The sequence below is a fragment of the Sturnira hondurensis genome, unplaced genomic scaffold (genome assembly GCF_014824575.4).
Source record: "Sturnira hondurensis isolate 20B ecotype Veracruz unplaced genomic scaffold, ASM1482457v3 Scaffold0005563, whole genome shotgun sequence".
In the NCBI taxonomy this organism is placed as follows: domain Eukaryota; kingdom Metazoa; phylum Chordata; class Mammalia; order Chiroptera; family Phyllostomidae; genus Sturnira; species Sturnira hondurensis.
Genome location: NW_028078194.1, coordinates 4,819,365 through 4,847,343, shown reverse-complemented (window position 1 = coordinate 4,847,343; position 27,979 = coordinate 4,819,365). Strand labels below are relative to the sequence as shown.

At 41.4% G+C, this 27,979-nt stretch overlaps 1 protein-coding gene across 2 annotated transcripts; it reads right to left on the bottom strand.

Moving 5' to 3' along the window:
• Positions 1–1,940: 1,940 nt before the first annotated feature.
• On the bottom strand, positions 1,941–18,909 carry CEP55 (centrosomal protein 55). 2 transcript variants are annotated; one of them, XM_037047374.1, is made up of 10 exons: positions 18,803–18,908; positions 18,513–18,588; positions 17,887–18,077; positions 15,744–16,013; positions 14,121–14,189; positions 9,367–9,517; positions 6,494–6,807; positions 5,228–5,299; positions 4,090–4,215; positions 1,941–2,460 (listed from the first exon to the last, which is right to left on the bottom strand). In XM_037047374.1, exons 3-10 carry the CDS (start codon positions 18,067–18,069, stop codon positions 2,260–2,262), a joined length of 1,386 nt encoding a protein of 461 aa, XP_036903269.1. In that variant the 5' UTR covers positions 18,070–18,077; positions 18,513–18,588; positions 18,803–18,908; the 3' UTR covers positions 1,941–2,259. The 2 variants fall into 2 exon arrangements, with proteins under 2 accessions (XP_036903269.1, XP_036903270.1); XM_037047375.1 differs by lacking the exon at positions 4,090–4,215 and having other exon boundaries at positions 18,513–18,909.
• Positions 18,910–27,979: the final 9,070 nt, after the last annotated feature.

The following is a 27,979-nucleotide window of genomic DNA, read 5'->3' as shown; positions in this document are numbered from 1 at the left end:
GGCTCACATAGTGGTAATTTTTCCCAGCATTTATAAGTTGGGAGATGTCACACTGAAAACTTCTAGGTTTGTCTTGGAACATCTGAAAGATCAGCCATATTAGACCCATCCGCTGGAGCTGAGCAGCTGTGCCCCTTCGGGTGAAAGTATGCATTTTCTAGTCTCCACTGTACAGCTGGCTGGCTGTCACAGGCTTTTGAGTTGGCTCCTAGCTCTAAAATTTGCGCTGGGATAACAGCAGAGAGCTACATATTGGGAGTATGGAATTGCCTGCGCTTGAGGATCATGGACATGATTCTGTACAAATTTTTCACCTAAGCGTAACATTAAGAAACCAGAGTGGAACTCACTGCTGTTTATCGGATTGTTGTTGAGTTACATTACATGGTCTCTCTGTGAAGGCCCTTTGGAGGAATCTTTAAGGTCTCAGTACCAGGCACATTTTAATGGCATTTCTCTTGAAGGTCGGCTGTATTTCTAAGTCATGTGGATGGTATCCAGAATTGCTTCTGTGCAAATATCTACAAAGCTCAGCACCACATTCAAGGCTCACCTCTCAGAAGTACTCCATGGCCTGCCTTGGAGCTCCCCTTATGGGTGGGTCCATTTTACTTCTTAATCTTGTTCTCCTATTGCTTTTTCCTACTTCTTTTTACTTTTATCTTAGTGTAAGATTTGTATCTTTAAAGTCAGACTGTCAACCTATATTAGAATAAGGCAATATTTAAGTACATAAGCTCCTCTACCCTGCATATAACTTTGTTATAGCACCTTCTACAATGTATTATACTTACCTGTTTAGATATTGTCCCCTTTCTATTAGACTTATTTTATTATCACTGTGTCACTAATATCTAGGCCAGAGCCTCACAGTTAGCAGTGAATAAGTGTTTGGAGTTGAAATTAAAGATGGTAGAGAACTGGCATAGCAAAGACGTATGGAATAGGTGGAGGGATTTGAAAAAGCAGAACTTCTCAGACCAGAGGGATGTAGGAGACCAGGTAGTGTGTTCTGCCATTTTTCTTTCCAACGCAAAAAACATCCCACCACTCCAGTTGAATATCACTGAATTCAACACACTGTGTGGGGAGAATTCATAAGGGCTTCTGGCATGGTGGAGAGAACATGGGCATTGAAATTGACTTGGAGTTTGAAACCCAAGAATGTCTTTTAAAAAAAAATGATTGTGGGTATTTTGCCTAACTTTTCTGAGCTCCATGTAGTTTTTGATTCCAGTGTATCCTTAACTGCTTTATTTTCACTGTCCGTTAATCTGTAACTCTCTGGCACTTCTCTCTGGGTAGAAATCTTAGAATACCCATTTATATACATACATGCTAGACATATTAAAAATTATTAAATAATTTTATTTTTTCCTCCTTTGTATTACTAACAGTAGCCTAATGTTAAGCATTTTAGAAAACCCGAAGAAATAAAAATGTTTTTGGTTTACACACACGTATAAAAATATATATTCAGATATGCAAATATCTGCTCATAACATTGCCCAGCTTTAAGAGTGCCAAAAATAAGTAAATAGCAAATAAAATACCTGCAAATTTAAACAAGAGCACTAGATTTTAACAATTTTAACTGACCAATACGCTGTGCTACTGAAATTCGACTTAAAGTGATAGCCGGTTAACATGACAGAAAACACTGTGTGTGAGGCTGTTCCTGCAGCAGAATCTACCTTGTGCTTAGAACGTTGCTAGGTTAGTTTCAGTAGTAAGCAGCAATAAAGACGAAGAAAGTTCCCAGCTTGTCTAATAACCTCTCTATAATAACAAGGAAAAAGTTAAAGTATCATCAGTTAACAATGGACTCAAATGAAAGTACATTTATTTACGTACATCAAGTGCTTAGATAAAAAGTGCTCATACAATAAGATACTTGGTTAATTACCTTTGATTTTTAAAGACCCACAACACACAAAATATTTGCTTGCCTGTGTGCAGATTTAATTCACAAACAGTAACCTGAACTGTCTCTCCTCCATCGAGTACTTTAACAGTGCAGCACGTCAGGCGTCACAGCACACGCTGAAGCCCGAATGGGAACCATCTCGGTGAGGAATTCCCTGCCAAGGAAAATGCAAAGCAGCCCAAGGAATACAGTGATAAACTTCTACACCAGAGTCTCCAAGGTAGATAGGCAGTTTCTTCTATAAGAGGTAAAATAAGGAATTCAAAATGTTCATTTACTGATGTAAGATACAGTATTGAATCTTTTGGCAAAAATAAAGAACAATTATGCTGCTATTGTGAACAGTATTCAACATGGACAAGGAGGTCTCGATGTTCAGTGGCTGGATACTGGGCACTGCACTTGGGACACTCCACCAGGCTTTCGTTCAGTGCAGTTGTGGGGCTTTTTGGTGAGGCAGCTTTTACTTTGTTTCCGGTCTCTCCTTGGAAAGTGACTACTGGCTCTGCGAAAGCAAATTCAGGAAGCTGCTTCTGAAAAATAAATGTCATATGAATGCCATTTATATGTAAGTTGTACCTGTTCCACGGATGGCCCAGCCACCTCAGCCCTGCAGACAGATTTTCTTTTGAATCTCTGCTCATGGCTATTATGGTGCTAACATATAATGTAGTTATAAATTGCCCAGATTACCCAGGAAGAACTGCAGTCGGGTGTTGAAATGAGTACGTTTTTATTAAAATGCTTAGAGCCAAATGTAAAGGCCCCGGCCCATGTGCAAGGTGGATGGAATTTGCTAGTTTGAGTAAGAGGAGCACTTCAGCAGTAAGAATTACATGGGATTAAGAGCAGCACAGAATTTTAGCAGATTAAACAAGTTAAACACAGAAAAGCCTAATTGTGTAATAATACCTGTGAGACTTGCCTTTTTCGTGTTTTCTGAGGAACTTAGAAAAAAAGCTTAAAAATGAGTATTTTACAACATCCTGTGAAGATGATAGACAGTAGGAACAGAAAGAAAGTACAGGAAAATGATGGATTCTTTGTATGCCCTCCGGCTTCCTATACTTTGAAAAATAGTCATTAACAGAAATGAATGATAAATTTCAATTTCAAATATTACAAATGGTCAAAATCAGTAATGCACTAAAGGATAGAGCCAAAAATACATTTTCTTTATATATATGTAAAGAAGTCACAAATAGTTTTTCTAAAAAATGACTGCTTTTTTCTTTTTTGAAAACTGAGTAATTGCATTTGTAACATTTCATCACCTGCAAACGTTTTGTAGTAACAGGATGATGTGTACAATATGTGCTACGGGACACACACACACACAAACACAGGCCCCCAGCAGGTCTGGTCCAAAGCAACATGAAAACAGGAAAGTCAAAAACCATTTCCCCAGAGAACCAGTTTTATATAAAACGTTTGTGTTTTTAAAGACTATGTGTTCCCAGACAACAGCATGGTGATTATCAGAAGTGGGGGGCGGGGTCGGAGAAGGTAAAGGGGGGAGACAGGTGATGGAAGAATTGACTTGGAGTGGTGAACACACAACGCAATAAATATAGATGATGTGTGATAGAATTGCACACCTGAAACCTATATAATTTTATTAACCAATGTCACCCCTGATTAATTTGGTAAAAAAAGTGAAGACAAAAGATTATGAGTTCAGAAAAAAAATGATTATGTGTTCTGGGTAACCCACAAAATATGCTTAACTCAGTATTTTTAAAACAGTGTATTAACAGTAATAGTCCACTATCCCTAAAAACAGCATTTCTTTCTTTCTTTCTTTTTAAATAGAACAGTGTACTTCCCTCCCTTGCCCCACTCCCTCCCTCCCTCCCTCCCTCAGGCCAGGCACTTCTGTGGCCTCTCTAGTCCCAGCCCAGGGTGGGTGGGGGACAACCCCAGGCACAGGTAATGGAATGATTACCAAGAGCTACATAGTGTCCCCTTCCTGTGCTCTGAACTGACGCTCAAGGGCAGCTGCTTCAAATGGGGCAGGGACTCTGCCTGCTGATTGAAGAACAGCTGTTCTTTAAGCAATATCCTCCTAGTGCAGGAACTGGGTGATACAGAAATGGAAAGAAAGCAGAGAGAGAAAGAAGACAATAAGCTTTAAGTTTAACCTTTAACCATTCTAGACTCACCAAGGATTCCAACTGTGTTATTTGATTTCTTGCTTTTTGAAGCTCCGTAACAATTACATGCAATTGATGCTGCATATGTTGACGGTCAAGTTTTTCATTTTCGAAGTCTAAAGTACAAGCCTGAATCTGGAGAAATGCCCAGGACAAGACAGTTACAGCTGGTATAAACTGTCCAGTTTTCATGACTGGATACTTTCATTTTTTAAAGTAGCACAAGAAGCAAACATTTGTTGTAGTGTCAGAGCAAGAAGTCAACTGAGCACAGTGAGATACTGATAAATATGATCTTACCAACGAATAATTAAACAAAATAGAAGCAGAAGTGTAGATACATAGAACAGACCGACAGCTGTCAGAGGGGAAAGGGTTTAGGAGGCTGCGTAAAAAAAGGGCAAGATATTAAGGAAAAATGTATGTGCATGACACACAGACACGGACAACAGTATGGCGGCATCTCTGGCCGGGAAGGGTGGGGAGGGTGGGAGTGGTAAAGGAGGGGAAAACGGGGGTGGAAAGGGGCTTGACTTTAGGTGGTGAGTGTCCAATGCATGTGCAGGTGATGTTTTATTGAGCTGTACACTTGAAACCTGTATGGGTTTGTGAACCAATACCACCGCGATAAATTCAATTAAAAATTAAAATAAAAAAGAAGTTTATGGCTGAGGACTTGGTTGGTCCAAGGAGCAAAAAGCCAGTGTCTGAGGTACCGGTTTCGCCCCCGCCACTTTTTTTGATGTGGAAGGGAGAGAAGAGATGGCTGCTCCCATGTCTGGAATGCACTGAAGATCTCTGGTCTGTACTCTCGGACTAAAGGGTGTCCCTAGGTTCTGCTGCCGTGACGAGGCAGCCCTGTTACGGAGACCCTGTCAGGCTAGAGTTGGAACTACAAAAGCTGTTTGGGGAAGAATAGCATTTGCCGAGGTGAACATCTACCCATCGAGAAAATTGCTGCCTCCGCTCAGCGAATCTGTGTTAGCCTAATAACAGTAACAGGAATATATGGTCGCAGAGACCAAGTTTTTAAAAAAAAACATTTTTCACAACTTTCAAATGGCTCTTCACAGAACAGGGTAAACATGAGGGAAAATTCCATTTTCTAATGGGTGATATCAGATTTAGAAGCAATGCCAGCGAGTACCTGTTGTTCCAACAGAGCTACCCTTGTTTGTTCCTCTTGCTGCTTTATCAGAGACGTGTAAAGAACCTGGACCTGCAGGGTGTCAACAGAGACAGTGTGGTCACATTCAGCCTTTCTATCGCTTGACCCGGAGGCATGAGCACTCACGAGTCTCACATCTCTAATCAGAACAGCACCTGCTAGTCTGAGTGAGTCACTCCAGCTGGGGGTTGATGGCTACTGATGCCAGCGGCTGAGCAGCTGGGCAGCTGGGCAGCTGGGCAGCGCCACCAGAGCAGCGAGCTCCCGGAGGCAGAGACTGAAAGCTGAGGAACAACACAAACTCTGCAGTGGCCACACCCACTGTCCTGGAGGTTCTGACATCTAATCTACTAATATCTCTAAGTAGGATAATAGCTGGCTGGGCCTCACCTCCTTGGCCACAGAGTTTGGACCAAAATTCTCAGTTATTTTTGCATAATCTTTCATAAATATCACTGCTTACACCTGTAGGCAGAGGTGAGCGTGGTGAAGACTAAGAGGGTACATGTTACAAATTATTTCCCACCACCTCAACTTTGATCATTTTTAAAATTACTGCTCTGACAGCAGCAATCACTAACATGTTCCTTTGGTTTACAGACCCGTTCTACATTCTCTCAGCTGCCCCTCACAAAAACCCTGTGAGGTAAGAAGAAATTACTAATTTGACACATGATTAACCTGCAAGTCTGAGAAGTTAGGGGATTTGCCTAAGGCCACACACATCCTGGACTAGAGCCCGGGGGTAGACTCCAAACACTGTTCTCAAAATCCAGACTCAGGGACTTCAACACCCTGGCGTAAAGCTGGGAGTGTGAGAACACAGAAGGGGCCACACGGATGACACGTAAGCACAGTGCCATGGTCAAGGCCTAGGAGTCAGCCTTGATTCCTCTCTGTAAATCTTTGGGCCTTCTCAGGGCCTTTAACGTGTATGTGAGCTCCTCTGGCTGGAGAGCCACTCACCACGCTGGTCCCTTCTTGTCATGAGGTCTTTATCCAAATACCATCTCCTTTCTGAGGCCGTCACTGGCCCCAGTTCCTCTTTGTCAGATTACCCAGTGTTACTTTCTGTAGTTTCTTGTTTATGGCCTATTTCCATTCTAAATATCAACACCCACAACAGGACCAGGATTGTTTTGTTCCTTGCTGCTTCCCAAGTGGTTAAAGTAGTCCCTGACACTTAGTAAGTACAGTGAAAAATCTGAATTATGAATCATGGAAAACCTTATTGGTTGGGCTCACCTGAGATAAGAGCTCTTCAGATCTTGTCTTCTCCGCTTCGAGTCTTCTCCTGGCAGTGTCGTTCTCATCCTGGAGCCTCTGTATCTTCTCTGTTTTATGCCTGTCATCTTCCAGATGTTGTATATTTGCCTTTCTTTGTGAGCACAACAGTTTATTTAAATCTTGAATTTCTTTCTGGGTTTCTTCATATTTTCTTTGAAATTCACTAAGTTCAAAATTCAGCTGAGTTATGGTTTGTCGTTCAACCTCAAGATCTTTTTTTGCACTTGCCAAGAGGTAGTGGTAATGTTTTTGTTTTTCTTCTTGAAGATAACCTGTGACAAACACAGCAGGGCAAGATTCACCTTGTGAAATATGTAATATTCCTGAAAAGATAGAGGCAGGACTGATATTTGACGGGACAAAAACACAAGTCCAGGTACGTTGTGTGAAATTATAACACTGGTAACTAAAAGGACTAAAAACAGTAACATAACTATTCTATGGAAAGGGACAGTCACTAATGTCTAGAGAAGATAAATCAACAAATAGGGATATTAGCTCATTACTGACAGGTGAAATCGTTACCAACATTAAAAAAATGTTACCAAATAGGGATATTAGCTCATTACTGACAGGTGAAATCGTTACCAACATTAAAAACAGAAATGTTAACAGCAGCTGTCCTGATAGGAGGAAACAGAGACCAGAATGAGATGGGGAAGGTGGAGCAGGACCCTTCAGTACTATTAAATATTTTAGCACACGATTATTACTTTGATAACACAAACACACACCCCTATGTCACCAACAAAAACAATTAGACTCAGCCCATAACTAAAATCCTCCTTTCATGTTTAGTAACCTTGTAAAGGCATTACAGTAGTAACTTTGTCCCCTTAGGGATAAGCAGCGTTGAATCATCTCCAGTCACATTCCTTTTACAGTTTCTTTCTAGCATTAGCTTCATTTTAAACTCTCAAGAGCCTTTGTTTGCCTTTCTGTAGCCTTCTATCTGTGTAATTCAAGGCTTCCTTCCTGTTAGGGCGCTCAGTCATTTAGTGAGTGATTTGCATAGGGTTTCTCTTCTGTTCCTAGACTGTCACCTGTCAGATGAGTGATGGCTCTCTGCCCCATCTGCTAGGGTTCTTGTGAAACTCAGCTGAGACCAATGTTAGGGAAACTGCAAAGCACTTGGCAAAACAAACAAACAAAAAACCCCAAAACAAACACACAGTATCACTACAAGAAACTTCATCTCAATTCTGTGGTGAATTCAAATGACTGAAGTATCACCTATAAAATGTATTCTTTATCCTGGGACTAATATGATAATTCATGACAAGGCAGCTCTGAGGGCAATAAAGTTGGAGAAGCGCTTTGAAGGTGAGGAGGACACGCACAGTGGAGAAAATGTAATGTGCCTTCAGAGCTGCTGGAGATCCCTTTACCCTGGTGACCTTGGCCACCCTCTATAGAAAACAATGGGAAATAAAACAGACTGGCCAAAATGGTAGTGCTTCAGAATTCCATTTTAATAAGACTTGCTCTTATCTTCCTTTCTTTTTTTAAAAATATTTTTTATTTATTTTTAGACAGAGGGGACAGGAAGGAGAAAGAGAGGTAGAGANAATTAGACTCAGCCCATAACTAAAATCCTCCTTTCATGTTTAGTAACCTTGTAAAGGCATTACAGTAGTAACTTTGTCCCCTTAGGGATAAGCAGCGTTGAATCATCTCCAGTCACATTCCTTTTACAGTTTCTTTCTAGCATTAGCTTCATTTTAAACTCTCAAGAGCCTTTGTTTGCCTTTCTGTAGCCTTCTATCTGTGTAATTCAAGGCTTCCTTCCTGTTAGGGCGCTCAGTCATTTAGTGAGTGATTTGCATAGGGTTTCTCTTCTGTTCCTAGACTGTCACCTGTCAGATGAGTGATGGCTCTCTGCCCCATCTGCTAGGGTTCTTGTGAAACTCAGCTGAGACCAATGTTAGGGAAACTGCAAAGCACTTGGCAAAACAAACAAACAAAAAACCCCAAAACAAACACACAGTATCACTAACAAGAAACTTCATCTCAATTCTGTGGTGAATTCAAATGACTGAAGTATCACCTATAAAATGTATTCTTTCTCCTGGGACTAATATGATAATTCATGACAAGGCAGCTCTGAGGGCAATAAAGTTGGAGAAGCGCTTTGAAGGTGAGGAGGACACGCACAGTGGAGAAAATGTAATGTGCCTTCAGAGCTGCTGGAGATCCCTTTACCCTGGTGACCTTGGCCACCCTCTATAGAAAACAATGGGAAATAAAACAGACTGGCCAAAATGGTAGTGCTTCAGAATTCCATTTTAATAAGACTTGCTCTTATCTTCCTTTCTTTTTTTAAAAATATTTTTTATTTATTTTTAGACAGAGGGGACAGGAAGGAGAAAGAGAGGTAGAGAAACATCAACATGTGGTTGCCTCTTCTGTGTCCCTACTGGGGACCTGACCTGCAACCCTGGCATATGCCCTGACTGGGAATCAAACCGGCGACCCTTTGCTTCATAGGTCTGTGCTTAATCCACTGAGCTACACCAGCCAGGGCTTTTTTTTCCTTTCTTTAAAAAAATTTTTAAAAAATTTATTGATTTTAGTAAGAGGAAGTAAGGGAGGGGGAGAGAGGGACAGAAGTTTGTTGCCCCTCTTATGTATGCATTCATCAGTTGATTCTAGTATGTGCCCTGATGGGGGATTAAACCCACACCTGTGGCATGTGGAGACAATGCTCTTACCAACTGAGCTACCTGGCCAGGTAGCTTATTTTATTTCCTAACACACACCTATAAAATCTAAAATTGAGGAATCTCTCCTTTTGAAAAATGTCAGGCAGAACTGTCCCAAAAGACCAGTACCTTCTGATTCATTCTTTTTTGTCTGCTGTGGGAGTGAATGGGCAGCTGTTTCCAATTTCTGTTGCAACTCATGGATTTTTGCTAGAAGTCCTTTTACGTAGACCTCTCGCTGCTGATCATACACAAGCCATTGCTGATTTTTCTCCAGAGCCTCAATGTGAAAGTGTACAAAAAGCAATTATAAACATTATGACAATAAAAACAAAATAGAAATTAAAAAAGCAAAATCTGAAAATGGGCAAGGAAGCCCAAGTGATGTGGTCTTTCCTAGCACATAAAAATTCTTACGGCTCACAGAAGAATTCCCTCATTAGTTCCAAATGTATAAAAAGATCTACCAAACTGTCATCTGCAGTAGATGTGAGATCTTGCTTCCTGGCATGTCGACAGTTTGGCTCAAATAAGCTATTTTAAAATTTTTCTACAGGTTTGGATGTTTCTTGCATTGACAAACCTTTTGTAATAAAATGATCATAGCTATTTCTATAATCTCACAAGTTCTTAACATGCACCCCTGGTATTACAATTCATCCCAGACCTGTTGTAATTTACTGTGATTTATCAGTGACTGAAATAGCAGCCAGGATACCCAACTTCACAGGCTTCGGGGCTGCCAGGGAGAGCTGGTACAAGCACAAAGTTCTTAACACAGGTTGCCTGGTGAAGCCTTAATGAAGTATTTTCCAAGGCGTTCGATTCTTTTTGAATCGCCCTACACTTGTTATAGGGGTATTGTAAAAGGAGGGCTCTTTTCTCCACAAGCTGGCATCTCACTCTACGGGGTGAGATGGGATAAGTCATAAGAAATATAGCAGAAGGTTCTGGTTGTATGTATCAAGGCATCTTCCTTCAGGTAAGAATTTCTACTCTTTAAAGACACAGGCAGTTGAACTGCATCTCCAAGAAGATCTATATATATGAAAACTCTAAGACTAGTGAGTTCCTCCAACCTTTGCTAGGCCCCTTTCATGAACATCCTACAAACTCCTGAGCAAAGCGTCTAGGTGTGGGGCTCGAGGGGATTCCAGTGTCTGTTTTCCATGAAGCTAGGAAATGGATCAGGAAGACAGAGGCAACTTCTGGATCAAAGACCTAGTCCAGGGCCCTCCAGCCACTTGACCACTTTTCTCTCTGCCCCCGTCAGGCAGTTTTATTGTTCTTCTTGTATGACTTTCAAGTTCACTTATCAAACAAAGATACCGTGTACTCACTCTACATTATATAGGATACTCAAATTTAGTTGATAAAGACATGTAGCACTGTATGACTCAAAAAGCCCACACTTATCTGAATATTTACAAATCCTACATTTGAGAATAAAAATACCTAATTTTATACCAAATTTTAGCTTTCCCATATTTAAGAAATATTTTAATATAAATAAGTTAGCATTGGATAGTCATGCAAATTTTCTTCTTTTAAAGAAAACTGTCCATATATAACTAAGTGTGAGAAACAAAACCGTGGGTTGATGTAAGACTTGAGAGGCAGGGGACTTCTACCAAGATGGAGGCGTAGGGGGAAACACTGTGCCTTCTCCCACAACCAAGTTTAAAGACAACAAAGGTTTAGTAAACAAAAACGCAGCCAAATCACAGAAAACTGAACTATACACAAGTCTGACAACAATGAACTGTTCAACCCAACCAATAAACCAGGAAAGGAGTGAGCAGTGAGACAGGCGGCACTGGCCCGAGCAGCAGGAAGCAGCAGAGGGAGCCACCATTGCTTTCCTTTGACCCCGCCCCCACATACATCGTGACAACCCAGCGACTGAGTTGCCACGCCCTGGTGAACACCTAAGGCTCCACTCCTCATACCTAACAGACAGGAACAGTCCAAAACATGGCTCAAGAAGAACTCAAAGCCCCAGAGCCATTAACTCTAAGTGAAAAAGAAATAGCGAAACTCTCAGATGCACAGTTGAAAACACTGGTGATCAGGATGCTCACAGAACTGGTTGATTTTAGTCGCAAATTAGAGGAACATATGAAGGCTAAACTAATTGAAATGAAGGGAAATGTACAGGAAACCAATAGTTTCCTGGAAACTGGGAAGGAAAGGAAAGGAAAGGAAACTGGAAAGGAAACTGGGACTCAAATCAAGGGAGTGGACCAGAAGGAAGAACGAAACATCCAACCAGAAAAGAATGAAGAAACAAGAATTCAAAAAAATGAGGAGAGGCTTAGGAACCTTCAAGGACATCTTTAAACATTCCAACATGCGAATTATAGGGGTACCAGAAGGGGAAGAGGAACAGCCACGAGTGGAAAACTTATTTGAACAAACAATAAAGGAGAACTTCCCCAGTCTGGCAAAGGAAATAGACTTCCGGGAAATCCAGGAAGCTCAGAGTCCCAAAGAAGTTGGACCCAAGAAGGAACACACCAAGGCATATCATAATTACATTAGGCAAGATTAAAATGAAGGAGAGAATTCTAGAAGCAGCAAGAGATAAGGGGACAGTCACCTACAAAGGAGTTCCCATCAGACTGTCAGCGGATTTCTCAAAAGAGACCTTACAGGCAAGAAGGAGCTGGAAAGAAGTATTCCACGTCATGAAATACAAAGACCTACATCCAAGATTGCTCTATCCAGCAAAGCTTTCATTGAGAATGGAAGGACACATAAAGTGCTTCTCAGATAAAGTCAAATTCAAGTAGTTCATCATCACCAAGCCCTTATTATATGAAATGTTAAAGGGACTTACTTACCTAAGAAAAAGAAGATAAAAAATATGAACAGTGAAAGGACAGCAAACTCACAGTTATTAACAACCACACCTAAAACAAAAGCAAACTAAGAGGACAGCTAGATCAGGAGTGGAACCATAGAAATGAAGAACACATGGAGGGTTAGCAACAGGGGAGTGGGAGGAGGAGAAGGGGGGAGAAGGTACAGAAAATAGCATAGACAGTATGTAGAAAATAGGGGGGAGAGCAAGAATAGTAGGGGAAATATAGAATCTAAAGAACTTGAGACACATGGTCATAAACTAAAGGGAGGATTGGTGGGGGAGGGGTGTGCAGGGTGGAGGGGAATGAAGGGGGAAATAGAACAACTGTAATGGTATAATCAATAAAATATATATATAAAAAAACACGAAGAGCAGTACATGCTTATGAAAACTGCCTTTTAGCTATTTGGTTTGATTTAGTTCAAAAGTTGCTGATGCCAGACAACACTCTCATCATTAATGTAACTATTTCAAAATGTTGGCCAGACCTAAATGTAGCTGAGGAGTGATACAACTAGCCTTACAGAAGGCAAGCTTAGGGCTTTAGGGCTTCTTTTGGCATAACAAACACTGACCTTTAAAATAGGTAGGCAGACTTGCATAGGAAGTTTTGTGGGAGCATTGAGAAGGGGTATGGGACTAGAACTGTTGAGCTCCCAAAAGCCGACTAATGTTAAGAGCGTGTGGACGATCAGGAGTGAGATTTCTCTATTCTACTCCCTAAGTCCTCCAACTACAATTTTCCTCCCCGTCTTAAAGATCTGCAGAGATTGCAAAGTGACAACCAGAGCTAAACCACCTCTTGCTTATTAGAGGTAAGTTGTTGGTTCTCACAGGATGGCCCTTGACCCACCAGCAAGAGCAGCAGCAGCAGGAGCTCGTTGGAAGTCCGGAATCTCAGGTCCTACCGCAGACCAAAGAAATCAGAATCTGCATTTTATGACGATCCCCTAGATTCGTGTGCACTTTGGCGTTTGAGAAGCACTGCTCAATCTACACCACTTGAAGGTGAGTTAGGTTAATTTTACTCCACTTGTCTAAAAGCCTTTCTGAGGCAAACAGAACAGAGCAGTACAATGTATTCCTTTAATAATTAGAAAGATAGAACAAAAAACTGAGTATGACCATGTAACGTTTTTAAGTGAATTTCATAAAAAGAACCATTATCTAAAAATAACTTTTGTTTATATTTGAAACAAATAGTGCTGAGAAGCCTAAAAATTACATATGAGTTTAAGAAAATAGCATATATTTTCAGGTACTTTGCTAAAGGAAACATTAGTAAAATTCACACAAGATTCCATTCGGTCATTCTTTCAACTGTTCTAGATGCTGGGCATGATATACCAGACAAAAAACTTATTTAATAGTTCTTTAAAACCATGTTTCTTCTTTATTTTAGTTACCTCTTAAGTAAATTATTTTGATAAAGGTACTATAGGACCCCACTATACAGACACTCAACAGATTTAAATTCTTCTTTTGAAGATTAAATAAACCACAAAGTATACTTGCTAGATAAAATAAAACAGGAATCTTAAGAGCATACTTAGGTCAGGGTAGACATACCAGTAGTATTTCTAGAATCAAAATACTTACCTAATTATGTAATAATTAAATCAAGAATTTCATACTTTCTATTATCTAATCCTAAAACTTGAAAAAATACACTGTGAGTAGTAGTCCTGTGTCCTCACTTTAATTCCCAATGAAACCTACCGATCCATTTAAGATACAAGTTTAAAATAACATGGAGAAGGGTATTATTGAGGGATTTGGTAGTGATGGGTTATTTCTAGGGCTGTCTAGCCAAAGAGACCATTAGAGGAACTGGTCCTCTTGAACACCTGGAGACTAAAGGTAGTTAGTCATCTAGAGAGATGATCTCAAACCACTCAGTTCTCTATCTCAACAAGTTTTTTTCAACTGACAGCATCAATGCTGTGAAATTCCATGAAATTTATGAATGAAATTAGTCCTCTTTGGCCATAACTTGATAATAGGAAAAGGAACTTACATCTCTCAGCTGTAGTTCCGTTTCATGAATATTGTTCATCGATGAGTTGAAGCAGTTTGTAGTCTCAGTCTGTAAATAAACCAATTTAGTTAATATCACAAATTTAATAATAGAAGCTACTTCATTCTACTTCACAGGGACTTCCCAAAATCCAGACCTTATACATGCCGGTGAACCTCATGCCAGGTGAAGGGTACAAGAGCAGAAGTAAGAGTTTCTGGAAGTGCCCTAAGTGGATTGAAAACCGTGAGATTTCAGATCTAATGTGACAGTCAGGACGTCTGGACCCCAGGATCACCAGAAGAGCCCTCAGGGCATATGAGTAGCTCAGTGTTTTGTCACCAAAATGAGACAAAACAACACTGGGCTATTTAAATGAAATCTGGAATATAGTAAATTGTCAAACAGAAGATAAAAGTTGTTTTCTAAGAATTATGTTTATATTGGTAACAGTAGTATTACTAGTTCATATAGATTATGTAGAACTTAAAACTTCTTTTTCCCCCATTTTCTCATAAAGGAAAAAAAGAGGGGAACTAGATAGTTAGGTATCTAGGCTGGCCAACAAAACTCAGAGAAAGCAGGATTCCAGTCCTTATGTACATGCTGGCAAGGCAATTCAAAATAGTTTTTTTCTCCAAAGGTACTCTAGATACCCTAATATGTAGCCCTTTCTCCCTCTGAATTTAGTTCTCTAGGTGGAAACTATAACAGACAGGTCACCAAACCTCTTTCCCCTTTCCCCTGGGTACACGGTAGACAACGTTTCCCAGCCTTTCCTATGGTTAGTGAGGCCCTGAAACTGAATTCTGTCCAATGGGATGTGGGCAGAAGTGATACATGCCAAAACCATGCCTGGCCCCAAACCCTCCCCAGTTCTCCACCAGCTCTCTCTAGCTGTATAAAAGGATCTTCCCCTGATGGAAGACTCGGCCATTAAGGGACGGGAGGGGTGGGGGGAAAGAAATAATCTGGGTCTCTGAATGACTCTGTGGAGCAAAGCCTCCTCCACTCCAACCTGCACTAGACTGCGATATGAGGGAAAAATAAACATCTGTTGTAGAAGACTGAGATTTGAAGGTGGTTTGTTATAGCAATTAGACATGCTGACTAAAATAGAAATTAATAGTGAAGCCCTGGCCAGATAGCTCAGTTGGTTGGAACACTGACCTAATATGCCAAGGTTCGATCTCCAGTCAGGGCACATAGAAGAAGCAAGCAATAAATGCATAGTGAATGGAACAACAAATCAATGTTTCTCTCTCTAAAAAAAAATCAATAAATATAATCTGGCTGGTGTGGCTCAGTGGGATGAGTGCTGGCCTACAAACCAAAAGGTCACCGGTTCGATTCCTAGTCAGGGCACATGCTGAAGTTGTGGGCCAGGTTCCTGGTTGGGGCATGTGAGAGGCATCTGATGGATGTTTTTCTCACATATCGATCTTTCTCTCCCTCTCCTTCTCCCTCCCTTCCCTTCTAAAAGATAAATAAAACCTTTTTTAAAATCAGTAAATAAAAATTTTTAAAAGAAATTAATAGTGGATAGCCCACACAATTTTTTAAAAGATTTTTTTGTGTGTCAGAAAGGGAAAAAAAATCTGGGTTTAAAGAAATTATTAGTACCTGTGATGAATGAACTGCTTTGGTTTCAAGTTCAGCGAGTCTTGCAGTTGTAGTAGACAGCTGTTTTTTCAATAGATCGGTCTCTTCAGACAAGGATTTCAACAGCTGTTCCCTCCTCTCACCTTCCTTTGTTTTCTCCTCCAGCTGTTCCAGCAACACAGTAGTGCTATATTTGGTTTTCAGCTGGTCTCTGAGTTGCTGTATCTCCTTGTCCTTCTCAGTGAGATGATAAGCATTCTTCTCCCTCTCAGCTTCAAGGCACTGAATTTTCTAAATAGAAACTAAGAAGAATCTTAGAGCAGAGCCAGGTCAAACATGAAAGTAAATGATATACTACAACAAACATTTGTGAAGTGTTTACTATATACCAAATCAGCACTGTACTAGATACCAGGGCCAAAAAGATGATGAAGCCAAGATCTTATGCTCAGAGAGCTCAGGGAGGTACACTAATACGTTAATGCAATACGGTTAAGTGCTGTAGTTAAGATTTGAATAAAATGGATGGGACATGGACTCAGAAAGGAGAAACCAACTTTGTCAAGAGTGGTGAGAGAAAGCTACAGAAAAACTGGCTGTCTCACATGAGTATCTGATAATCATCCCTTCATCACACCAGTGCTAATAATCGTAAAGGCTAACAGTCATATGAGATGTGTGCTCCCGGATGAACTTGAAACAACAGAATGTAAAAATTACAGAACGTTTACACCTGGATAAAAATGCATTCATTAACTTGCTTTTTGTTAATAAATAATTTGGTATCCAATCTAGCAGGTGGTCTTCAAAGGAGTATTGGGAGTGTTCAACATTTTCAAGTACTTGGAAGACAGAGAAGGCAGGCTTGTTGCGCTGCTGCTGGCATGAGGGAGAAAGCACTGATGGAGATGACAGAATAAGGCAGCAGAATGCCTTTACATGCTAACAAGGTAAAAACCTCACAAAAATAAAAACTCGCTACCCCCACCCCATGGAGGGGGGCAGCATGGGATCAAGAGAAAAGCAACTGTTCAAATATAAAATGGGGAAAATTGAGATGGATGGTTGTGTGAAAATGACAAGGGATTTCAGTTAACTACAAGCTTAAGAGAAGGCAGCAGTATGCTAGTTACCAAAAGAGCTAATGCGATTTTAGGTTTTTGTGGAGTACAGCATCCCATCTGGAAATAAGGGTACCATTCCACCTGTGTTTGCCACTGTGAACAGTACTGGGTGCAAAATTCAGAAAGGATGTGAACACACCAACAACTATTCAGGAAAGTGACCGGGATGATAAACCAGAAAAGCTGAAGAATATGGGGCTGGTCCACAGAAAAGTAAGAGGAAGCACGTTTTTCTTAAATATCTGGAAAGGTGTCAATTGTTATTAAAAACATACCTGTTCTGTGTAGCTTTAATGGGCCCAATTAGAACAAATGGGTAGAAGTTACAAGTTTAGTTTTAATTGATTATATAGGAGCAGAGATTTGACAACCAGTGCTTGTCAAAAGTGGAATGAACTGGAAAGAGATCTTTCAGGGAAGCTATCAGATTCCTTCACAGGATTGCAAAATAACCTTTATATCTAAGAATTGGTGATAGATCACTTTTCAATGCTTGAGTAAGTATCTACCTCAATATATGTTGTTAAAAATAATAAGTCATGTGGTTTTATGATATGCCTATAAAATAGAATTTAAAGAAATCTAATGATGCTTTTTAATACAGGTCACTTATTTTCTAACTTTCATAATAAAAGTACTATTATAAAATATATTAAAATCAAAGTAATGATTAAACTTTTAAATCATTCCAGTTCTAATTCATTCCCAACTGCTTTAATGACTATGGCACAACAAACTGAAAATTAGGGAACCTGAAATGTAGTTTAAAAGGATGCAAAATGCCAATATATGTAATGATTTTATCCCAAAAGAATCTGAAATCAAGATTACTTGCAAAGCAGCCAATACTCACAATAAAATAGATTTTTAAACAATAATATTAACACCTGAATTCCATGTAACCCTTTGAAAAAATTAGATTTGATTTTTTACATTTTGTAAACTAACAAAAAAGCTAAGTTATATCATTTATGGGGAAATACTTTCTCATCTCCTGCCATAAAGCGTACTGCAATCAAAAGGATTTTAAGGTCACTTACCTCCAAAAGCCTGTGTCTCTCTTGATCAGTCAGCTTTCCTCTTCCACTTGTGATTTCATCCACTGATGTTTGCAAGGCTGCAGTTTTCCCCCTACATTTTTCTAATGCAGTTTCTGATTTGGAGCTATTAGACTTTGATCCCCATTTACTTTTAATCAAATCTTTGGGACTTCTGGAGGACATCTCTGAAACTGTAAAAATAAAAACAATGATAGTTTATAAATATGAGTTTACAAGGTCGGAGCTCAGGTTTAAAAAGGTCTAATAACCTGTTTGCTAAATAGAAGAACCTTTCTATGAAGTTAAGTGATGTGGCCAAGCCGCTAGGGTGTGGGAGAGGAAATGGGGGCTGAACCGTGAGCTGTTTTTGTCACCCACAGTGCCTAAGCGCAGGTGCTCACAAAACACAGATGTGCGGACAGGAGGTGACCAAAGAAACATTTCAATTAATCCAGCAAACTGCACAAGGCGTCGATTACAGGCTATATCATCTACAAGTGGAGGCAAATTTTACAAAGCCATCACATAAAGACTTCACGGGGGAGGCGGACGGGCAAAATAAAACTGCAAAAAGAGGCTCTCTCTCTCTCGACGTGGAAATGCTTGTTAATCAACAAAATGCTCACCTAAGGGAAGACCTTGGCCAAGTCACTTAGTCTCACTGCTCCCGTCTGTAAGAGGATGATAATACCCACCGCGAAGCTGAAAAGAGGGATCGAAAAACCACAACGGTCGTGAGGCGCCCAGCCCGGTGCCAGGAAAAGTCGGCTTAAATCAGGCGGGCAGAGATTGAGTCCCAGCGGACGTGATCTGCTCACTGATCCCGCCTCCCACTTGATGCGGCCCCGTCTCGGGGCTGGGGCACCTGGCTGCGCCTCGCAACCTCCGCGGTCGCCTCCCAGCAGGCTGCCAGCACCTGAGGTGAAAAACGGAGTTCGAGTCTGCCCAGCGGCACCTCCGGAGGCAACGCCGCTTCCGGGAGTTTGAATCCCGCGGCTGCAGGGCGGAGCACGTCACTGCCGGCCCAGCTGCAGCCGGGAGGAAGGAGCAACGGGCACGCGCGGTGGGGCCGCCGCCCCCCGATTCGCTGCGATCTTCGATGGGCGGGGCCTGGAACCTGAGTGTGGAGGGTGGGTGGGGCGGAGGTGAGCCGGAGGCGAGGCGAAGCAGGGCGGGGCGGGGCCGGGGCGCGGGGNGGCGCTCAGGCGCCGCCCGGCTTCGAGCATGCCCAGTGCGCTCCCCGTCCGTCCCACTGGTACCGTCCGAGCGCCCCAGCTCCAGGTTTTTCGGACGACCAGAGGTTGGTGCGGGGCGGGGCGCGGGGCGGGGCGCGGGGCGGGGCGGGGGCGCGGGGCGGGGGCGCGGGGCGGGGCGCGGGGCGGGGCGGGGCAGATTGCGTATGGGAACCCCTTGTCCCAGGTCTGTCCGGGTATTCTGAGGCTATCTCTGGGTTTTTCTGATGGCTCAGGCGTCAAATTCGGTGTTTCTTTGTAAAGGGCTGATTTGTGTTTATCGGCTTTGAGGATGAGGCAAATTCCTGTGCTCACTGAGGTAAACCCAGTGACTGTGAACTGGAGCTAATTCATTCTGTGTCCTTGAGCATAATTCGCCCCGTATAAAATGGGAAAAGTGGATTCTACAAAGGAACCCAGGCTGCCAATCTTTCTTTTGGGCGGACTCTTGTCAGGCATCCAGCAATGGGGAGTAAAGCAGGACAGTCACGCCCGGGTTGAAAACAGCTTATGGACCCGGGAGGAAGGGAGTCAGGCCTTTGCTCCAGATTGCTGCCATCTGGCTTGAGATGGATCTGTTGGTCAAGTCTGGGTCATGGTTAGCAAACACCAGAGATTTAAAAGGAATAGATAGATAAAAGGAATCAGGAACAAAACATCCTAGGAAAGCAATGTGGCACACTGGTTAAAGTCTAGATTAGGACCGAATTTAGCTCCTGACTGCCTCTTATTATCTATATAATCTTGAATAAGTTATCTAACCTCTCCACATTTAGTTTTCTGATCTGTAAAAGGATGCAAATAATATCAACTTCATAGGGTGATTATGAGAATTAAATGAGAAAATCCATGCAAAATGCTTGTCATTTAGTAAATGCTCAATGTTAACCATTATTACACAGAAAGCAACAAACTCCTGTATTACTGAATAGAATAGAATCGAATAGATGAGAAACCATGTAGAGAATTTTAAATAATTTTTATGTATAATGCTAGGAGATAATGTTTGGTCCCTGCTTCCAAAGACTTCACCTGAAAAGATGAAAAGAATTGGGCCCTTTCATGTCTGTTGTGTAGAAGTACCAGATGTGATCGAGGTGGGAGGAAGTTGGGGCAAAAGGAAGTGAGGTTGTGAATGTTATTCATTGCCCTGTGTTGAAAACAAGGGCAAAATTACTTTCCATAGAAATTTACAAAGATTTTTAGAAGGGCATATATGAGAAATCTCTCTGCTCAATTTTGAGCCAAATGGGGAGTAGAGAAAAGAGGGAGAGGGAGGGGCTGTGTATAGAGGGATGGCACCCAGCATATGGGGGCCAGGTACCTGGGCCTACGGGGCCAGACACCCCAATTACACATCTGTTCCCCAGGTTTCTCTCTTCTGGTGGGAGCTTCTGTGTGGACCAAAAAAGGGGGGGCTCTGTAATAAATCTGATAAGTAACTTCACAGGGTGATCTGACCATAAATTCATAACTAAGCAGGTCATGGTGGATAGTTACATTGTAGGCATATAACTTCTTTAGTAAAAGGTTTATCGTTGCCTTAAGCAAGCCCTGTCCATCGTCCTTTTCTATCTAGGTGTTAACCATAAATTATGCATAAGCCGTAACCACCCTCAAGAGAGCAAATAAATAATTCGGGCCCCAGCTGGTGTGGTTTGGTGGACTGAGCACTGACCTGCGTACTGAAAGGCTGCCGGTTGGATCTCCTGTTGGCACATGCCTGGGTTGCGTGGGTCAGGTCCCCAGTTGGGGGTGTGAAAGAGGCAGCTGGTTGATTTTTTTCTCTCCCTCTCTTCCCCACTCTCTACAAGTAAATTTTAAAATAATAATAATAATCTTGTTAATTATCCTGTACCTTGCTTTCTCCCACCTTCATGTAATCTTTCTTATGTTCCTTTTTAAATTCTGAACGTATAAAAGAAACTGCAAAACTATCATTTTCCGGAGCATTTGAGCAATGTTGTCAGTTTACTCAAATAAGCTCTTATGGAAATTCTCTACAGATTTGGATGTTTCTTATGTCAACACGCGTGACTGGAGACTCCTGAGGAAGAGGAGCAGGCAGGAGGCTCATTGGGATGATAACTTACTTAATTCTGTAATTGTCATTCTTATACCTGAAAATTGACCTTTGCCCTTTGCAGATGGATGGGTGCTGCCAGGCATGACATGTGAGGAGGTGGTAGTTTGCATGAGACCTCACAAAGTGATAGTACTTTGATGTTGGCAGTTCCCTCCGAGGAATCCTAGGCAAGGATCGACAATTCATCTTTCTTCATTTATAGAGAAAAATGTAACAGCCAGACGGACTGGGTATTTTCTCTTCCTGACTAATCTCACATGGGAGAATTCTGATTAGCCTAGCCCATCAGTGATGCTTCCTGACTTTGTCCTTGATTCAGGGTGTATTCTATTTGGAGAGGGTGGCTCTCTGGGCACTGACTGTTCTGCTTGTTTTAGTTCCTTTTAAAGTTTAAAGTCTGTGGGGTTATTAAAATTGTCAAAGTAAGAACATCCAAGCCTGTAGAGAATTTTTATGAGTTTATTTGAGCCTAAGAGAAGACACTCCTGGAAGCAAGATCTCAACAGACTGAGAAAAATGCTCCCTCAAATGATATTTTGCAGCTTCTTTTATACATTTGAAGTTAAGAAAGATTAGAAAGCAAGGCAGGGAAATCCCTGTGATTGTGTAACAGGATAGTTAAGATTATGTGCTCTCTTGAGGGTGGTTCAGCTTTTGAGGAGTCTGAAAAAGAGGCATTTCAAAGGTGCTTTAACACACACACACACACAAACACACACACACAAATAGTGTTTGCTTAAGGCAAAGATAACCTTCTACTAGGGAAGTTACAGGCCTGAGGCATGACTATTCACCATGACTATCCCAGTTAAGAATTTCTAATCAGATCACCTTGTGAGATTATTTTTGGTTAGATTTATTACAGAGCCCCCTTTTTGTCCACAGAATGTTTGGTTTGTATTCAGAGTATTGGTACGCAATTCAGTCATTTTGCTATCCTGCTGAAAAGTGCATGACTGATAAGTCCCCACCACCAGTGAGGCATGGTCTAAGCAGTTTAGAAGCACTAACTCAAGAGGAAGCCCGCCTGTGTTCACATCCTGGCCCCACTTACTGTGAGAACTTGGGCAAGCTGTTTGACCAACCTGTGCCTCAGTTTTTTTGTCCGTAATATGGGGATGAAAAGATAGTACTTACTCCTTAGGATAGGACAGTGGATGAATTAAATGAGACAAAATAAACTGCTTAGGATAGCATCTGGCATGTAGCGAGCACTCGGTAGATAATAATGGTTAGGTTTTGGGCTGCTGCCTGCCTGCTTGCCTAGGCTCACTGATTGACTGTTTCACCTCTCGCATGATAGTCCACGAAAATCAAATGTCTTAAGGTTCCCCATGATCGCTACATGTATTTGTTTAACTCTGTTTCAGATCACACACACTTGCGCACACACAGGAGCCTACCCCGCTTTCCCACCTCTGCTCTGTCCTCTTTGTCTCCTCCTTCGTTACACTTCCTCCTTCGTGTTGTCCTACCTGTGAGCTTCCAGCAGAGAGGAAGTGTATCTCACTCATCTTTGCAATTAGCCTCAGGCCTGGGACACCAAGTGCACTTTCAATAAGTGTGTGCTGGAGAAAGGCACGTGTGTGGGAATGGATGAAGACTGTACATTTGTCTATCAGACATTTCGATGAGGAAAGTGAGCTCAGAGCTTGAAATGACTCTGTTTCTTGTTTCATTTTTCTAGCTTTATTTTAGAAAATATGTTAATACTTACTTGGAGGAGCTCAGATTCATTCCTGTCTTTGCTTGCTCTTTCAGTTGCTTTGAATAGTGACAATATGCTGGTGCCAAATGTCATAAAATATTGCTTCCTGCCCCCCATGTACACTTAGTCACTGCCAGGCACTTTTTTAAAGTGATGAAATTTAAATATACTATATATTATTTCAAAATAGCGTCTACAGCTATGCAAAACCCTATAATTAAACTACTAAAAATAGTTCTTTACTTCTAAAATTCAGTTTAGCTATCAACCAAAAGAATTCTTAAAAAAGTATCTCATCAAACAGATCTTAACAAGAGACCCTCTGTACATGATAGTTGGAAAATTGCTATTAACGAATACCTAAGATTCTGTAAAACTGGAATTGGAATAAGTATAAATTTATCTTCATTTTTCTTCTGCTAAATCCTCTTTGCTACCTCGATTATTTTGCTCCTCATGTCTAGATTTTTTGCCACATCTTGCCTCTCCTCTAAGTATTTCTCTTTCTCTGTCCCTTTTTGCCTCAGTGCTCCAGGACAAGCTTAAGGCCACTCACCTGCATTCACGCATGAGTTTACTTGACAAAAAAAGGTGAGGAATCATGAAACATCAAAGTGTGAGATCTGAGCTGATGAGAAGTTGGAAAGGGAATAGGACTCAGGAAACGGCTGATTTGAAACTTGGCTTGAGTTTTTTACTCTTTTGAGTCTCAATTTCATCAGCTGGAAAGTTGAACCCAGTAGTTCAAGCTCCCAGAGTTGGTTAAAGCAGTGAATGATAGCCTTGTGACACCTAGCATATGGTCCCCACTAGCTGGGGACTTTGGTCAGGTCAGAACTTTGGCTTCTCTGCTGAAGCCCCAGCACCCAACACTTGGTATGTGCAGACTCTCAAGTATTCGTTAAACAAATATGTTAGTGATGAATAAATGGCTGATCACTGTGTTAATTCATTCATCTTCAACTCTTACTCTGACATGATTTTCCCCAAATGAAATATTTTTTCTTAAGTGTTTTTCTTCTTTTTAAAAAAAATTTGTATTTATATTTTAAATATATTTTATTGAGTATGCTATTATAGTTGTCCCATTTCCCCCCCCTTTATTCCCCTCCACCCTGCACACCGCATCCCACCCACATTCCTCCCTTTCAGTTCATGTCCGTGGGTCATAAAAGATCTTTGGCTTCTCCATTTCCTATACGATTCTTAACCTCCCCCTATCTATTTTGTACCTACTATTTATGCTTCTTATTCCCTGTACATTTTCCCCCATTCTCCTCTCGCCTCCTCCCACTCGATAATCCTCCATATGATCTCCATTTCTGTGATTTTGTTCCTCTTCTAGTTGTTTGCTTAGTTTGTTTTTGTTTTTGTATTTTTTTAGGTTCAGTTGTTAATAGTTGTGAGTTTGTTGTCATTTTACTGTTCATATTTTTTATCTTCTTTTTCTTAGATAAGTCCCTTTAACATTTCATATAATAAGGACTTGGTGATGATGAACTCCTTTAACTTGACCTTATCTGGGAAGCACTTTAGCTGCCCTTTCATTCTAAATGATGGCTTTGCTGAATAAAGTAATCTTGGATATAGGTCCTTGCTTTTCGTGACTTTGAATACTTCTTTCCAGCCCCTTTTTTCCTACAGGGTTTCTTTTGAAAAATCAGCTGATAGTCTTATGGGAGCTCCTTTGTAGGTAACTGTCTTCTTTTCTTTTGCTGCTTTTAAGATTCTCTCCTTATCTTTAATCTTGGCTAATGTAATTATGATGTGCCTTGGTGTGTGCTTCCTTGGGTCCAATTTCTTTAGGATTCTCTGAGCTTCCTGGACTTTCTGAAAGTCTATTTCCTTTGCCAGATTGGGGAAATCCTCCTTCATTGTTCAAATAAGTTTTCGATTTCTTGCTCTCCCCTTCTCCTTCTGGCACCCCTATGATTCGTATGTTGGAACATTTAAAGTTTTCCCAGAGGCTCCTAAGACTCTCCTCATTTTTTTTTAATTCTTGTTTCTTCACTCTGTTCCATTGACTGTTTATTTCTTCCTTCTGGTTCATTTTGTTGATTTGAGTCCTCATTTCCTTCCTGTCACTGCTGGTTCCCTGTACATTTTCCTTTATTTCACTTTTTATAGCCTTCACTTTTTTCTCCATTTTGTGACCATACTTAACCAATTCTGTGAGCATTCTGATGACCAGTGTTTTGAAGTGTGCATCTGATAGATTGGCTATCTTTTCATCATTTAGTTGTATTTTTTTTCTGGAGTTTTGATTTGTTCTTTCATTTGGACCATTTTTTTTGTCTCCATGCACCTATTACATAGTAAGGGCTAGAGCCTTAGGTATTCACTGCTTTTTAAAGATTTTTTTTAAAAAAAGACTTTATTTATTTTTAGAGAAGGAAAGGAAGGGAGAAAGAGGAGAGTATAATGATATGAGAGAGATACATTTATCGGTTGTCTCTCACACTGCCAACTAGGGACCTGGCCTGCAACCCAGGCATGTGCCCCAACCAGAAATTGAATCAGCATCCTTTCCGTTCGCAGGCTGGCACTCAATCCACTGAGCCACACCAGCCAGGGCTTAAGATTTTATTTATTTATTTTTAGAGAGAGGGGAGGGGAGGTAGAAAGACAAGGAGAGAAACATTGATGTGAGAGAGAAACGTCAATTGGTTGTCTCTCATGCACCCTGACTGGGAATCAAACCAGTGACCTTTGCTCCACAAAATGACACTCAACCAACTGAGCCACACCGGTCAGGACCAAAGTATTTTTCTTACAGTGTTTGTTGGAATCGTATAGATTTACATGTAAAAACTGATCATCTTGGTAAACGCTGTGGTTTCCAGGCCTCTGCAGGACAGAGTCATCTAGTGGATGTTCTGGTCCTACATAGTATATCCACTCTATTATGGCCGATTTGTGGGCATTTTAATTTCTACTTTTCTCTGTCTTCCAGGACAATCCAGGTATTTCTCCTATACTTAAGGTGGCCATTGCTTTTTCCATGCTTCTAAGAGCAGTCATAACAGTGTGAGCAGTGCGTCCACACCACTGTAGGGGTCTCGCAGCATGTGAAACCCGGTGTCCTGGGGGGGCGTACACACACTGACAGACTCCCTCCTATCCCAGTGTGTGTCCTGCACCCCTAGAATGCAGTCCCACGTGTACTCCTCCACCACCTGCCGGGACACGTGGCTGTGCTCTGTAGTTTATTCAGGCTGTAGTGCCTTTCTGTCTTCAGCAGGCCTAGCACATCCTCGGCAGAGCTATGTTAGGATTTAACCCTTCATACTGGCCTAGTTGCCAGGAGGGAAAGTGAAGGAAGATCCTGAGGGAGAAAAAGTTGTCCTGCAGGGGAGAGGCCTCTGCATCGTCTCCGGGCCAAGTGGCAGGGTGTCGTTCCTTAATAGGGAGAATACCACTCCTGCAGTTTCAGAGGGTTGGGAGAATCTGGGGATTCAAGATTTTCAAGGGCATCAACTCAGACATTCCTGTCTGATATATCAGGGTCTCACTCTTTTCCAAGTATGGCCTTGACCTTGTCATAGAAGAACTGTCTTGGTTAGGAGTTAGTTCAATCTTCTTTGGAGCTTGGATTCTTTTACGGCAAAATCCTAGTCCTGATCCTGAGCTTTCTACACCTTCCTGCTGCAGGAGAGTGGGCTTCTGAGTATGCTACCTAGGAGGCCCTCTGGGGTTCATTCTTAGCTTTTTATTACTGATTAACACTCTGAGCTCTTTGTTATGCTTTTCCAGAGCGTCACCTGAGTTTAGCTATAGCCACCCAAATCCAAGCCTTAGAGTTACTATTTCCTCCATATATCTCAGCTACCTGGCATATTGCACCAACTAATGTATTCCCTTCCATTCACATACCAGCCAGTTCATCACTGATGACTCTATTTACAACTGCATTGTGCCAGGGGCCATCAGTGCTCTGCCCACAGCCAAAGATGGGGATCTCATTACTAGCTAGGTTGCGAATGCTTGAGCCCCAGATCCCATCTTGGCATCTGTTTTCTTGGACCACTCCTGGCAGCAACTGCGACAACCAGAATATCCCTATGCCTACACATACGCCCTCCACATCTGATCACCCATGCTGTGTGATGGCATTTCTCATCTGCTACCATCCCCAAGGTGAGTTCTGGTCACCTTGACCCATGTTCAGCAAGAATCCTATTAGGTCGGTTTAGCCAGAATTCCCTTTCTCTCTCATGTTTCCTTATAATAATTTTCCATCTGATGGACCCTCACCCTGCTCCTTGGCTCTACATTCCCGCTTGCACATGCTCTGTTTGGAATTGAGCCCAATCTCTGCCCTCCACTGAGAAATTGCTTTGCAGTGGTCCCTACACGGATCTCAGTAGTCCTCCTTCCCTTGAATAAAGTCTTCTTTACTGAGCTTTAACAAGTATCACTGACTACATATTTTTCCTTTAGCAAAATAAGGGAAGACACTTCTCAGGTTTAAATCCTGAAAGAGTGGAGAGCTGCTTTTCCATTTTTATTGAACACGGTTAGCAGCATATGGTGCACCAGGAAAACTTAGGTGCCCAGCTCTCATCTTTTAGGAATTCTTAAAGAAATCCTATGGTGAATCCTTTTGGGAAGCAAAGGATTAGCCCCAAGCACACCAATTTTGTTAATCCATTATATTATATTACTACTGCCCCCAGATTAATGGCAGATGTGGTCATAGAACTGGCTTTAGTGGAGTATTAAAGGGTGGTATCTTTCAGTTGCTCCCTTCAAATAAACTGTTATTCCTCTGCTATACAGGAGGAGGCGCCCTTTAACTGATTATAATTTTTTGTCTGTAAATTGTTGCTGAGTGGGTGTGTTCAAAAGCCTAAGAGAAGAAACAGCGACAGTAAAAACAATTTTAGAACGCGACGAAGTAAAGTTTTAAAACTCCATGAAGCTCAGAAAAGAATAAATGCAGTGGCAGAAAACCAGTCAATTCGGTTTCACGAATCGTTGCTAAAAGGCAGCAGCTGTTTTAGTGGTCTGACCTGCCAACATTTATTAGCTCCAAATCCATTACAGTTGCATTTGTTACACAACTAT

Coding starts and splice junctions, on each gene's coding strand:
- CEP55 (XM_037047374.1), bottom strand. CDS start 18,069: ATGTCCTCCAGAAGTCCCAAAGATTTGATTAAAAGTAAATGGGGATCA. Junction 6,808..9,366: donor AAAAAAGAATGAATCAGAAG/GTACTGGTCTTT, acceptor TGTTTGTCACAG/GTTATCTTCAAGAAGAAAAA. Junction 5,300..6,493: donor CTGAAGAGCTCTTATCTCAG/GTGAGCCCAACC, acceptor GACACCCTGCAG/GTCCAGGTTCTTTACACGTC.